This window comes from Miscanthus floridulus, chromosome 8 (genome assembly GCF_019320115.1).
Source record: "Miscanthus floridulus cultivar M001 chromosome 8, ASM1932011v1, whole genome shotgun sequence".
Classification (NCBI taxonomy): domain Eukaryota; kingdom Viridiplantae; phylum Streptophyta; class Magnoliopsida; order Poales; family Poaceae; genus Miscanthus; species Miscanthus floridulus.
Genome location: NC_089587.1, coordinates 70,195,706 through 70,209,165, shown reverse-complemented (window position 1 = coordinate 70,209,165; position 13,460 = coordinate 70,195,706). Strand labels below are relative to the sequence as shown.

Here is a 13,460-nt window from a genome sequence, read left to right as displayed (position 1 = left end):
GCGGTGGTCTAATCAACCTAAGCACTTCGCAAAGCACTTATGCTAATCACCTAATAAAACACTAAGCACTATGCATGTGGAGATCACTAAAATGGTGTATCAACACTCTTGGTATGTTTCCTCAGCTCCACACATCTCAAATGGCCGGTTGGGGGTTGTATTTATAAGCCCCACTGAGAAAGTAGCCGTTGGGGGTCGAACTCCCGCAATTCTGCTACTGACCGGACGCTGAGATCGTCCTGACCGGACGCGTCTGGTTGTCCCGACCGTTGCAGCCGCGAACTACCGATCGGACGCTGCCAGCGTCCGGTCGCCTGCCACCGGACGCGTCCGGTCGCAATTTCGCGCGCCTGGAACCTCTCTGTACTTGATCGGACGCTGTGTTTCTGCGTCCGGTCGGTTGCCGCCAGCGTCCGATCCTCGTGTCCGGTCGCCTATCTGCCGAGCCACCGGTCCAACTTCCGGTCGCCTCTGCGAGCTCGTTTCTTCGTGATCTTGTGTACGGCTTGGTTCCTATCTTCATGCTTGGACTTTGCTTGATATCTTGGGTCTTTTCTTGTGCTCCTAAGGTCTTCCTTAAGATGTTGATCATCGGATCATCATGTCGCCTTCGTCCAAGTCATGTCTTGCACCCTGTTGGACTACAAAACAAACACTTGCAAATTCATTAGTCCAATTTGGTTGTGTTGGTCATCAAACACCAAAATCCAAAGTAAATGGGCTTAGGGTCCATTTTCCTTACAATAAGATTGTCCTCGAGAAACACCACATAACCCGATGTGGATTTGCGTATGTTAGGACAGCCCGCCCAATCAACATCCGATGAGATCAGCTGATGAGGTCTGGTGGAGGTGAAGACCGAGGTCTAGAGTGCCCTGAAGATACAGTAGGATGCGCTTCAGAGCACCGAGATGAGGCTCCCAAGGATCATGCATGTATAGGCAGACCTGCTGAACAGCATACGCAATATCCGGATGAGTAAAGGTGAGGTACTGAAGTGCTCCAGCAAGACTGTGGTAATGTGTAGGGTCGGCGACCGAGACACCATCAGCAGAGAGCTTGGAGTGAGTATCCATAGGGGTGCTACAAGGCTTGTAGTCACGCATACCAGCACGGTCCAGAATATCCAGGATATACTGTCGCTGAGAAAGAAATAAGCTATCATCTCTACGCTCAATAGTAACATCCAAAAAATGATGCAGAGGCCCCATGTCTGTCATAGAGAATTCTCGGCGAAGTGCTGAAATAATACGCTGAAGAAGACTCGCAGATGAGGCCGTGAGAATAATATCATCAACATAGAGAAGCAGGAGAGCCATATCAGCACCTTGGTAGTAGATGAACAATGAAGTATCACACTTAGCTTCAACAAAACCAAGTGAGGTGATGTGACTGGCAAAGCGGCTGTGCCAGGCATGAGGTGCTTGCTTCAATCCATAGAGAGATTTGTTCAGGCGGCAGACATAGTCAGGTCTAGAGGAGTCAACAAATCCAGTCGACTGAGCACAATAAATGGTCTCTGTCAAAGTCCCATGAAGAAAGGCGGTCTTCACATCAAGCTGATGAATAGGCCAGGAGCAAGATAGTGCTAAAGTCAGAACCACCCGAATAGTTGCAGGCTTGATGACGGGGCTGAAAGTCTCATCATAATCAACTCCTGGACGCTATGTGAAACCGCAAAGGACCCACCGAGCCTTGTAGCAGTCAAGAGAGCCATTAGACAGGAACTTGTGACGAAAAATCCATTTTCCTGTAACAACATTAACACTAGACACGCGAGGAACTAGAGTCCAGGTGTTATTAGCCTATAGTGCATCGAACTTAGCTTGCATGGCGAGGCGCCAAGCTGGGTCGGACAGGGCAGTGTGAACAGACGTTGGCATCGGAGAGAGGTCCGCTGCGTGGAGGTTGAGGCGGTCCATGGGCTGACCAAAGCCGAATTTGCCATGGGTGCGCATGCTGTGCGCGTTCGTGATGGGAACAATGTCCTATGGCGCCATGGTGGTCATCCGACCGGTGGACCTCCTGGCACCGCTGGTAGCAACCTAGGACGAGGAGTCCGCAGGGGTAGCGACACCAGGTGGTGACGTCGATGGCCCAGGCTGGGAGGCAGCCGAGGGACTGGGGGCGTGCGCCGAGGCTGAGGCACCAGGGGCGTGCGACACCGAGCCGGTGGGGGCACAGACGATGCCAGGAGTACTAGGGGCAGCGTCCCTGCCGCCGGGGAGTCGAGTACCTGCAGCCACAACTCTTGGCCCAATGGGCAAAGAGGAAACATCATCATCGTCGCTCAAAAAATTGAGTGAGGTAGGGTCCTAAAGAGATGTGGACATCTCAGAAAAGGAAAACAGGGCCTCATCGAACACAACATGTCGGGAGATGATGATGCAATTAGAATGGAGATCAAGGCACCTATACCCTTTGTGATCATAGGAATACCCTAGAAAAACACACAAGGTGGAGCGAGGTGAGAGTTTATGTGGAGCGGTGGAGGAGAGGTTAGGGTAGCACGCGCAGCCGAAGACCCAAAGATGAGTGTAGGAGGGCTGGGTGCCATAAAGGGCGAAGAAGGGAGTACGACCATCAATGGTTTTGGTGGGGTGACGATTAAGGAGGTATGTGGTGGTGTGAAGGGAGTCAGCCCAATAAATCAGAGGGAGACTGGCCTGAAACAGAAGCGAGTGCACGATGTTATTGACGGTGCGAAGGGTGCGCTCGACGCGTCCATTCTGCTAGGAAGTGTATGGGCACGACATTCGGAGGACTACACCATGGGTGAGGAAGAACATGCGGGCCGAGAAGTGGTCAAACTCGCGGCCGTTGTCGCACGGAACTACCTTGATAGGGGAGTCGAACTGCGTGCGTGCGTACAAAAAAGTGAGATAGGACGCCAAAGGTGTCGGATTTGAGGCAGAGAGGAAAAGTCCAGGTGTAGTGAGTGCAATCATCAAGAATAATAAGATAATATTTGTAGCCAGACACATTAACAACTGAAAATGTCCAAAGATCACAATGTATTAAATCAAAAGGACGAAGCGCATGAGAGTTTGACATGCTAAAGGGGAGACGCACATGGCGACCTAATTGACAGGCATGACAAATATGATTTGTTTGGCACTTATTACAGATATAGCATTGGAACTAATGAGCTTGGACAGAGCCTCATGACCGATGTAACCAAGGCGGCGATGCTAGAGGGTGGTAGAGGTGGCAGCGGCAGTGAGGGCTAGAGTGCTGGTTGGTGCCGGTGGGAAGAACAGGTAGAGGTTGCCTGTGCTATTGCACCTGGCGATCACGCTCCGAGTCTGTAGGTCCTTCACAGAAAGGCCAAATGGGTCAAACTCGATGGAACAATTATTATCAGTGGTGAAACGACGGACAGAAATCAAGTTCTTAATAATGTGAGGAGAGACCAAAACATTAGAAAGAAAAAGCGGACGTCGTGTGGTGGAAAACGAGTTTGACCCAACAGATGTAACAGGAAGCATTGCTCCGTTACTGACAATGATAGATGAATGACCAGATGACGGGGGAGGGTGAGAGGAGGATAGAATACCGGCAGTGTTGACCATGTGAGAGCCGGCGCCGGAGTCAGCATACCACTCTATCGGCGGTGGGTTCAACGACATGGTGCTGAAGTTGCTGACGAGCGATGGCATATCCCAGGACCCCCATGCATCGGTGTCTAGGGTGAGTTCTGCTACTGCTGCTGCTACGGTGGGGGTGTGGCATAGGGAACGGGCGGGACACCCCCGTAGCCAAAACTAGGAGGGGCGCTGAGGCTGTAAGGCGACGGCGGTGGTCAAGAGTAGAAGTATTGCTGCTGAGGCACTGAGTGCTACTGCTGCTGGGGCAGTACGGCGAGCACAGCTAGTGGAGGCCACTAATGCAGCCCCGGGCTCCATACGGGTGCAGCCAAAACTGCACCGTGCCCACCCACGGGTTAGAGATGGGCACCGACGGACGAGGACCCCCGGTGTTAGAGCCATTCTGCTGCTGCTGCTGCTGCTTGCCGCCTTTGCCATGGCGGTGGCCAAAACATTGGGAAGGCTGGCCGCCCTGCCTAGTGTAGGTGCCACCCAAATGGCCACCACCGGTAGAGGTTCGTGGGGTGGCGTTGGGGGCAGCAACAAAGGCGGAGGATGCTACAGGTGGGGCATTGGACTCGGCGGTGACATCGTCGAGGTTGATCTCCTTGAGCAGGAGCAGCGTGCGCGCCTCCTCAATGGTGGGGAAGGGCTGACACATCTTCAAGTTGGACACCATGGGCCAAAACTTGCCGCTGAGGCCGCGAAACAACGTGAGGATGAGTGTACGGTCGCCGATGGGATCGCCGAACTCGGTGAGGGTAGCGGCCATTGTCTCTAGACGGCGGCAGAAGTCGGTGATCATGGACGCCCCCTGCTTGGCCGTGCGGAACACGGCGAAGAGCAGTAGGGCGTGCGATTCGCGCTGGCTGAGGAACTCGTGTTCGAGGTAGGTCCAGGCACCGCGCGTGTTAGGCCTGCGCAGCATCACCGACTGCTGGAGGTCGGTGTGGATGGTGCTATAGATCCATGTGAGGACGGTGCAGTCTATCTGCACCCACGCCGAGCGATCGTCATTGACCACATTGTCGAGAGTGTGATCAGTTAGGGCATACTTTCCCAAGACAACGAGAAAGAGGGCACACTATCGATTGTAGTTGTTGGCGGCACGATCCAGCATGAGAGTCACGAGGACCTTGATGTTGACGACGGCAATGGCATGGGCGTGGACAACGGCATGCTTGGCTTCGTAGGCATCGAGGGCGGTGGCGCGATCGGCGGTGGCCTAACGAAGACAAGCCTCCTCGGTAGCGCGCTCGCGCTCCTTGCGCTGCTCCCGCGCCTGGCGTTCGGCCTCGGTTTCAGCCGTGGCAGCGGGATCCTAGCGGCCCGGGGCGCGATCGGCAACGCCCGGAAGGGACGAACCGGTGAGCAGAGGCTCTGCGGTGGCGTGTGGGTAGCGGCGGATCGCGTATGTGGGTTGCGTAGTGCGAGGCAGCGGTGGTAATGCGAGTCAGTGGCAGATCGCGCGTAGCGTGTGCTCGACGTGGATCGCGCATGGCGAAGCGAAACAGCGGCGTCGGCTCGGGTGGCGAGGCGCGGATCGCACGGAGGAAGTAGTCGGGCCGGCGAACGAGTCTGCGACGGTGCGAGGATAGGAAGGACCGGCGAGCAGGTCGAGCTCTGCGATGGCTTGGTAGATTGCCAGTGAACATGGGAATCGGCGGCGGCGCGATTAGGGTTTGCGGAAGCGGGGAGAGGTCGCAAGAGCGAACCATCTCGATAATACCATTAGAACGTATGAATTGGGGAATACTTGATGTATTACTCAGTGAATAACAGTGCGTACATATTGGCACTGTGGGGAGCCTAGGTCGGCAGGCCCACGGGCTGGTTTACACTCTAACAAAGAGTACCACACATTTCTCACATCAGTATGTTTCATCACTAATGCTTGATCATACATTTCTTACATACAGTCATTGCAACAATTATAACATCTCTGTTTGCGAGTACAACAAAAAAACATTTTGGCATACAACAACATAAATGATGATGGGCTGCACAAAGGTTGAAAGTATTAAAGTGGGAAAGTTTGCCAAGAGGCTCGCCCTTTACATGAGCCTGCTGCTTTATTACATCAGACCTACTTGAAGTTTATACTCTTTCTTGGAGAAGCCTCGAATGATGCTCTTGACATGGGCCATCTGCTCGGAAGAAAGCTGGCTGCATGTGGGCATGGCCAAAGCATCCCTTGCCATCCGAGACACTGTTGGGTAGTCTTTACTGTGACCCTTCCACCAGCCGAGAATATCAGAACCTTCTGTCTCAGTGGCAAGGTCATCTTTAAGGTAACGATCAAGTTGACTCTCAGCTTCTGAATAACCGGTGGTGACTTCAGGTGTTTTTCTTGAAAGATCCAGAACATAGCCGGCATATATAAGGAGAGGAGAGAATTACATGCGCAAGCAGCGCAAACAGCTTCCCAGGATTGATAGACTATCAATATGGGTGGAAAGAACTAAACGGACTACTCACATTCTAGGGGTACAACAAGAGGCCATAACAACTTGGCCTCCAAAAGAAACCGATGTGTATCTTCTAACTCACCAAACCGACTTCCAACCATTTTCTTCCGGCACCTGGAACACCTCTGCCTAAAACTTGCATGCAAGAAGCTCCATCTGATTCTCAAAGACAATTCCTTAGCCATTACCACCCTGCTGTGTGCGGCGGTGCTTGTACCATGCTTGTTCTAGTACATCAATGCTACCTTCAGCCATCACTGTGGGAACATCTGTACCATTGATTCCTCCATCATATTCAGCATAATCGGTATACAGCTTATTGATCATGCTTGTTACCTCAGAGATGTGGTATGCAGCTGCCTTTTTACTGAATACTCTTTTGAAGTTGAACTCAATAAATTGGAGTTTATATCGTGGATCCAGTACAAGTGGTATAGACCATACCAGGTATGTATCTTGTAGGCTCTTGTCTAGATTGTCCCGAGCATCTCTAAGAGCATCTGCATTATGTCCACTATTATGTGCTATCTCAAATTGATGTACTTCTCTCAGATTAAACAATTCTCTAAGAACAACATTTGAAGTTGGACCGTTGGATGCTGAAATTCTTTTGATGGCACGATATATCGTCCCCAGTTGTTGCACAGCAGTCCTATTAATTCTGATGTTAGATTGATCTCCACCGGCTCGGTCTAACGATCGAGTCGGACCCTGACTCGCGCCCTGATCGGGGGCGTCTAGCTGCACACATGGCTGGTGGGCCCCATCGCACAGCACTATAAAGAGGAGGTGGGGGCCGGGAGCTCAAGGTATGAGGTTCGCCGCCGCCCAAAGAACCCCACCTACAACCCTAAACCGATCTAGAGGGGAGCACTAATAGTGACGGGAAGCGTCACCGCCACTGGTCTACGCCGCCACCGTCCTCGACATCGGCTCGTCGTCACTTGACTTCACCGCTGGGACGCCGCCGTCACCGGACACCATCGCCATGGCCACCTCCTCCACCTAGCCCGATGGTCTATCTCTCTACATCCCTCTCTCTCCCTCTAGTTCTCTCTCTAGGACGATGTACTTGTTTATCCTGAATAGAAGAGAAACCACCCACTGATCTACGCCTAGATGATCCTAGAATTCTAACATTGGTATCAGTTGCCTACACTAGCGCGTAGATCTAGTTCGGGGAAGAAAAATAGAAGAAGATGAATTCATTTTCAAGATCCAAAACCCTAACCCTAAAGAACAGTCGACGGAGGAGGGGGACTCACCAGGGCTCCTCCACCGCCGTCACCACCGCCATCGCACGGGAAGAAGCCCCACAGTCTCGTGGGAGAACGAGCCAAGCCACCGCAGACCGCCACATTGTCGGCGCGCGGGCTCAGGCTCAGAGCACCGCCGAAAGGCCGCTCGATGGCAGCGTGCTCACCCTTGGGTGAACGCGAGCGCCGGTGAGGGGGCCTGCGGCGGTGCCGCACTCCTCCTTCGGCTGCCACACGGTGAAGAGAGAGAAAGGGGAGGGAGATAAATGACCTAGGGTTTGGGGGAGGCCGGCTAGCTCACTGGTTTTTGATCCGCTGAAATCAAAGGTGAGCTGTCCGATCCAGATGGACGACCAGGGATGGCCGGGCCACCTTTTGGCCTAGGCGGGAGATCACTTTCTTGGCCTAGGCCTAGGATGTGGCCTGGGCACGGGGGGAGCGCGGCGTGCATGGCTGGGCCACGGCCCATTTTCGAGAGTTGGGCCGCAGGCCGCTAGTTCCGACCAGGCCAAATGAACAGGAGATCCTGTATTTTTGTTTCATTATTTTCAGAAGTTTTTTTATGAATTTTGTTTCAATCTTTGCTCAAATTTAAACTAATGGGAAAATTTGTTTAGAGAAAAGATAAGTACTCATAAATGCTTCTGAACAATATTATTTTAAGATTATTTTCATGTTTCCGCCGCAAAGATGAAGTTCATGATCTTCTAATTCAATTCGAACCAATGGGAGTATTTAATTTTGAAGAGTAGTTATAATTTTCTTTTAAATCATGGTATTATTATTTTTCTGACCAACGTTGGTGATAACAATATTACAAGTTTATTCTTGAGTTTTATGCATTAATTCTATTTCTGCCCAATGGTGATGTAGAGTTGATGTAGAAGCACATTGTATGTTTTAATTTTGACCAACGTTAAATTAAGGCATACAATTATTATGTAAAAGGTTTTTTATTTTCTCTGATTTTGTTTTTAGGATACAACCCAATGATGTTTATCTCGTCCATTCCGCCTCTAAATGGAAGCAACTATAACATATGGCGAGAGAAGCTTGAGATAGCACTTGCGCTGTCTGACAATGATCTAGCGCTAACCTCTCCCTATCCCACTGAGCCTATGGACCCGGTGAGGGCAGAAAATGAGACTCTTTCGCTACTCGGGAGTGTGACCATGCAACAGTAAGAATGAAGTACGACCTTGATTGTGCAAAGTGGGATAGTTCAAACTACAAGTGCTTGATGGTGATTAAGGGCTCCATTGAGGATCCAATAAGGGGATCAATTCCAGAATATACCACCACCACTGAGAATCTCAAGAAGATGGAGAGTCAGTTTACTGGCTCTTCAAAGGCTTATGCAAGCACTCTTATTAAGAAGTTAGTTAATGAGAAATACACTGGTGGAGGGATTAGAGAGCACATATTGAAGATGAGTAACACGACATCCAAGCTCAAACCAATGGACATGGGGCTCAAGGATGAGTTATTAGTTCATTTGATTTTTGCATCTTTGCCCAAAGAGTATGAGACCTTTGTTGTTAATTACAACTTACAGCTAAATAAGTGGGACATTGAGAAGCTCATTGCCATATGTGTGCAAGAAGAGGAGAGGCTTAAGAGCTCACATGGTGACTCTGTCAACCATGTGAAGGAAAATAAAAGAAAAAACTTTAAGAATGGTAAACCACAAGGGAAACCTCAGTGAGATAGTAGCTCCCCTTCTAAGTCACAAGGAAAGGCCCCACAGACTGATCACCATCAGAAATTCAACAATGTTAAAGTAGACAAGGATACCTGTAAATGGTTCAAGAAGAAGGGACACTACCAGAAGGATTGTCCAGAGCTCCTGAAGCACCTGATGAGAAAAGGTGAGGACATTATTACATTTATAGATGAGTCCTTGTATTTAAGTTATATAAAATCTACTTGGTGGATTGATTCGGGTGCAGCTATTTATGTTGCAAATTCATTACATGGATTCCATACGAGGAGGACCCTGCAAAGAGGAGAAAGACACATTAAGGTAGCAAATGGAGTCAAAGCTGAAGTTGAAGCCATTGGAGAACTCCCATTAGAATTAAATGATGGCTTTATGCTTAAGCTTACAGATGTCCTTTATGTTCCCTCTTTGTGTAGAAACTTAACAAGTGTTTCACGTCTAGATGATGATGGATTTGATTGCCATTTTGGTAATGGCCAATGTAAGATTATGTTTAATCATAAGTGTGTTGGTCTTGCCTTCTGATAAGGCGAGCTTTATTTGTTATCACCTTGTGAGAATGTGAATGTTGTGAGCACTAAAAAGGAGAATGCCTCCTCGTCTATGAATGTAAGTAATAAGCGAAAGAGAATTCATGATGTATCATCGAAATTATGGCAGTGTCGTTTAGGCCATATTTTGAGGGGAGGATAGAACGACTAATTAAGAAATCAATTCTTCTACTATTAGAATTTTCAGACTTAGAACAATGCATTGATTGCATTAAAGGAAAGTATGTTAAGAAAATAAAGAAAGACGCCAAACGAAGCGTAGGAATTTTGGAAATAATTCACACAGATATCTGTGGTCCTTTTCCTATGAAAAGTGTTGATGGTTATGATTCATTTATAACATTCATAGATCATTATTCTCGTTATAGCTATATTTATCCAATTAAAGAAAGATCAGAAGCATTGGATAAATTTAAGATATTTAAGGATGAAGTAGAAAATCAGCATAATTTTAAGATTAAGATAGTAAGATCCGACCATGGGGGAGTACTACGGTCGACATACCCCATATGGCCAAGTTCCTGAACCTTTTGCAAAGTTCTTACAGGAAAATGACATAGTCGTCCAGTACTCTACACCGGGTGAGCCTCAGCAGAATGGAGTAGCTGAAAGACGTAATCGTACATTAATAGATCTAGTGAGAAGTTTGATAAGTTACTCCACTTTACCGATAAGTTTGTGGATGGAGGCGTTAAAAACTGCCATTTACATTCTCAATCGAGTACCAAGCAAGTCGGTGCCCAAAACACCATATGAATTGTGGACAGGAAGGGAACCCTCACTTAACCATTTACGTGTGTGGGGCTATCCTGTTGAGGCTAAAGTATTTAACCCAATCATTAGAAAGCTAGACTCCAAGATAGTCAGTTGCCTTTTCATTGGCTGTCCAGATAAGTCAAAAGGTTATCGTTTCTATTGTCCTGACAGACATGCGAAGTTTGTAGAAACAAGACATGCTATGTTCTTGGTGGATGAGATGGTCAGGGGGAACATGGTAGTGTGAGAAATTAACTTTGAGGAGAAGCGGGTATACATGCCCACTCCGATGGTTCAGAAGCCATTTTTCTCGCTACCTATTGCTGCTGCATCAACAGTGCAGGACACTATAGTGACAACACCTGTTGTAAGTTCTCCCGTGGCAACAATAAATGAACATGAGGAACCTATCCTTCAGGATCCTATAGAGCCCATTGTCGCACATAAGGAAGAGCTACAATAGCCCCATATGGAACAAGCGGCAACTAATGAGGCCCCCCAGTAGGTCTCAAAGAGCTAGAAAATCAGTTATTCCTGATGACTACGAAGTCTATATTAGTGAAGAATTTCAAATGGAGGGTGATCCCACCTCATTTGAAGAAGCCATGAGAAGCGCTCACTCGTCGAAGTGGCTTGAAGCCATGCAAGATGAAATAAGATCAATGAGCACCAACGATGTTTGGGACTTAAAAAATCCTAAAGGGGCCAAGATAGTATGCTGTAAATGGGTCTACCAAACTAAATATGACTCCAAAGGGAATGTGGAAATATTTAAAGCGCGACTTGTGGTGAAAGGCTTCACACAAAGAGAAGGAATAGATTACAATGAGACATTTTCTCCAGTCTCTTGTAAGGATTCTTTTAGAATCATAATGGCATTAGTGGCACATTACGATTTAGAATTACATCAGATGGATGTGAAGATGGATTTCCTTAATGGGGATTTGGATAAAATTTGTTGAACTTGAAAGAATGATGCAGTGAGGAGTTCATCTGAATAAGTCTCGCCTCGATGTAATGTAGAATGGAGGAGCCAAAGCTGTTGACTTTTACTATGAACGCAAGAAAGTTTGGCCGCTGCGTATTTGATCTCATAGGACAATAGAATGTCGTAGCAATTAGTCTACCCCTTGACTACCATGACTACTTGGATTGGAGTTAAATAAGTACAGAAAAGACCTATCACAACCTCACCAGACATTCAAGTCTCAAGCGTGTCATGGTGGTCAAAAGCTCTTTTTCTCGATTCACTTCTTGTGTCCAGCTTTCCTACCGCATTCGCTTCATTCTCATATTTTACTACGCTTGCAAAAAAGTCCGAATGTGGCACATTTGATCTCGTGAGACACTATACAGTATAGAGCTATGAGTAAAACTATTGCGTACGGAGTGCACTCGGTCACAACATTTGTATCAGTAGTACTAGTAGTAGTCATGAGTGGATTTCCCCTTCCGTTGATTGACACTAACCGAAATCATGCTTACAGATTGCAACTAGTTACCATACCATGGATGTGTACTCTACAACAAACAATCACAACTTTTCCCCCAACCATGTCCCTCTAGTATATTCGATGAAATAACATTTACCTATTTCTTGTAAACCGTTTGCTCGCCTGATAGTCTGAGCAACATAAATTTGAATGGGCCGAACTTGTCACTAGTTTCAATTTTATTTGTTTTCTTTAGGGATTCAATGAATGTATTCATATGAAATAGGTTTCCCTGTATAATATAACATGCGATGTGTTCGGCCCGATCAGATTTACAATGCTCGGACTTTCTTGCATGTGCTGTAAAATTTGAATAGTTATGTGGCTCCTCCGTTAGGCATTACATCGACACGAGACTTGATTGAATGAATTCCATTATGCATGTTTACCAAACTACAAATCAGAGAGAGTACCAGAAAGAAACCTGTAGGCAAAACCAACCAACAGGGGCTAAAATCGGCTACCAATTGACCAAAGGACCTGATCTACACCACGCTCAACAGAGTTTAACCCACCTAGTACAAAGTTCAACAAAAATAAACACAGACAAGCAAATTAGACTTCACAAATCAAAACCTCTATACATTTGAACGCGTCTGACATAAAATTCAAGGGAAGATACATAAGAAAGAGTAACAACATATGGAAAGAGTAACAACATGTACTCCATTTGTACTCCCAACATAAGGAAGATACATCAAATGCAACGTGAGATACATCAAATGGAACTTTATTTACGCCTCTACTCGTCGTCGGTATCACTGTCCTCACCCTCGTCCTTGTCGTTGGTATCAACATCGTCCTCCTCCTCTATAGCCATGAGGCCCTTTTGCTCATCAGGGGTGATGCAGTTGGCCACCTGCTCAGCATCGGCATGAACCAGGTTGTGTTAGTGCTTCTCAGTGTTGTGGGCGGTGCTGATTCCCTATGTCGCAATGCTAGTGTCGATGCCATCTAACCGGCTCCGGTAGCAGGCGAGGATGTACTCCACGTTGTCTACGCGATTCTTGTTCAGGTAGGCCGACAGTTCTTCTAGGACATCGGTGAGTTGGTGAAAAATGAAGACGTAACTGCTCACCTTTTCCTCCTGAGGCGGGTTGAGGGTGCCTAGACCGATGTTCTGTTGTAGCACATGCTTGATCTTCAAGAAAGCCTTACTCATGATGCCAATGGCCAATCGTCTCTATCTCCAAAGGGATCCTCCGGAGCTTCATCTTGATTCACCACAGGCACGACATCATCCTCCTTCACCACGGGCATGGCGTCATCCTCCTTTACCATGGGCACGGTGTCATCCCCCTCCCATGCACGCTTCGTAGAAGGCTCATCCTTCACCATGGCGGTGGCTAAGAGTGATATAGGTTTGGAGAAGGCAACCACATGTTCCTGGCAATTTTAGATCTGCAGTGGGAATGGGAGGGCTTGGGGAAGGAAGGAAAACAAGCGGAGTTGTGGAAGAGATCATGGTGGTTAATATATCACTACTATAGAGGAGCCATTGGTGTTTTTTTGGGGAACAAAGAGGAGCCACTGGTGTTGAAATGTTACTGCACATGCAAAAGCCATTGGTGTTGAAACGCATCTGACACACTATGCAGACCTTAGCTTACATTACAAACAAGTTAAAGT

At 47.8% G+C, this 13,460-nt stretch overlaps 3 protein-coding genes across 3 annotated transcripts; 1 reads left to right on the top strand and 2 right to left on the bottom strand.

Annotated features, from left to right (window-relative positions):
* Positions 1 to 812: 812 nt before the first annotated feature.
* LOC136469322 (uncharacterized mitochondrial protein AtMg00810-like) lies at positions 813 to 1,211 on the bottom strand. Its single transcript, XM_066467556.1, has one exon. It carries the CDS (start codon positions 1,209 to 1,211, stop codon positions 813 to 815), a length of 399 nt encoding a protein of 132 aa, XP_066323653.1.
* A 2,659-nt stretch (positions 1,212 to 3,870) lies between these two features.
* Positions 3,871 to 4,515, bottom strand: LOC136469321 (uncharacterized). Its single transcript, XM_066467555.1, has one exon. The coding sequence runs from the start codon at positions 4,513 to 4,515 to the stop codon at positions 3,871 to 3,873; it is 645 nt and encodes a 214-aa protein (XP_066323652.1).
* Positions 4,516 to 8,497: 3,982 nt separating this feature from the next.
* Positions 8,498 to 9,016, top strand: LOC136469320 (uncharacterized). Its single transcript, XM_066467554.1, has one exon. The coding sequence runs from the start codon at positions 8,498 to 8,500 to the stop codon at positions 9,014 to 9,016; it is 519 nt and encodes a 172-aa protein (XP_066323651.1).
* The last annotated feature ends 4,444 nt before the right edge of the window (positions 9,017 to 13,460 follow it).

What these genes read in the sequence shown, in the direction of transcription:
- LOC136469322 (XM_066467556.1), bottom strand. Translation starts at nt 1,211, where the DNA reads ATGGGGCCTCTGCATCATTTTTTGGATGTTACTATTGAGCGTAGAGAT.
- LOC136469321 (XM_066467555.1), bottom strand. Translation starts at nt 4,515, where the DNA reads ATGCTGCGCAGGCCTAACACGCGCGGTGCCTGGACCTACCTCGAACAC.
- LOC136469320 (XM_066467554.1), top strand. Translation starts at nt 8,498, where the DNA reads ATGAAGTACGACCTTGATTGTGCAAAGTGGGATAGTTCAAACTACAAG.